This window comes from Wasmannia auropunctata, unplaced genomic scaffold (assembly GCF_000956235.1).
Source record: "Wasmannia auropunctata unplaced genomic scaffold, wasmannia.A_1.0 LD336063.1, whole genome shotgun sequence".
Classification (NCBI taxonomy): domain Eukaryota; kingdom Metazoa; phylum Arthropoda; class Insecta; order Hymenoptera; family Formicidae; genus Wasmannia; species Wasmannia auropunctata.
In genome coordinates this window covers 22,895-23,987 of record NW_012026827.1, presented here as the reverse complement: position 1 = coordinate 23,987, position 1,093 = coordinate 22,895, and the positions used below count along the sequence as shown (strand labels likewise).

General features: G+C 37.0%; 1 protein-coding gene across 1 annotated transcript in view; it reads right to left on the bottom strand.

The window, feature by feature from the left end:
* The window catches only part of LOC105450349 (rhomboid-related protein 2-like), an 18,979-nt gene extending 18,385 nt beyond the window's left edge, over window positions 1-594 (bottom strand). The window contains exon 1 of the mRNA XM_011690140.1: window positions 142-594. Within this exon, the coding sequence (XP_011688442.1) occupies window positions 142-594 (453 nt within the window). The remainder of the gene's footprint in view (window positions 1-141) is intronic.
* Between the last annotated feature and the right edge of the window lie 499 nt (window positions 595-1,093).

The window sequence follows — 1,093 nt, the reverse complement described above, 5'->3', positions numbered from 1 at the left end:
TTATCTTATTGATACATCGATATATCGATCTATAATAAAAATCGAGTTACTCTCTCATGTTCAGCTACACAGAGTACAAGTACGTCTCATTATTTTCCACGTGTAATAATTCCTGTTATCCCATCATATGGCAAAACCCACTGGGGAATTCTCCTCTCCTTTGGAGCCATCAGTGTAAAAAGAAATAGCGCCTTCTCTGAATTCAAGTGATTTAGTTAGAAATTCTTTTTGAACGACAACATTAGAGCTGGATTTAAGTCCTCTTAGCAGTGCAACGTACGGATGTCTGTATATCATAGTATTATAGTCGTGTTGAAAAGCTGGAGGATAAACAGATCGATGTATTTCAGATTCTTTGTGTCTTAGCATAATGTATTGTTTGAATAGCGGAGAATTTTTTAATGCAGTTAATCTCTTTATTCCAAGCGGCGATTCGAGTTCTAGCCTTTTTAAACTTCTGGATACTGGATTGAAATCTCTTGAAAATGTCTTGTAAATAAACTTAGCAGAGAGATAATTAAATCTCATTTTCAACGGGGGTTCTTTAGCTTCGTGGAGCATAACATTGACCGGAGTGGAGTTTCTGTAACCCATGGCGATTCTTATGGCTCTGAATTGGATTCTTTCTAATTGCAGGAAAAGTTCTGAGTTTTTATTCCAAGTAAAGATTTGGCAGCCGTATTCAATAGAGCTGCGCAGAATAGATCTATATATTGTAACGAGAAGGTGAGGATGGGAACCCCATCATACACCAGTCAAGGAAGTCAGAATATTAAGGAGAGATTTCTCTTTTTTGATAAGATATTTTAAGTGTTCGTTGCTTTTAAGCCTTTCATCCATAACAATGCCCAGAAAACAAATCGATTATACTCTTGGAATAGGAGTGTCGCAAATATGAGCCTCGGGAATGCAGTCTGGTATCTTTCTTTTTCTAGTGAATAGAAGGCATTTTGATTTAGTGGGCGACACCTCTAACAAGGGACCCTCACAAACTGCACAATAGCTACAGCATAGAGAAAACTATCCAAGTATCTTGACTCTCTTTGGACCATTTTCCACCCAAAAACAAGACCGGAAATAAAATAAATATAAA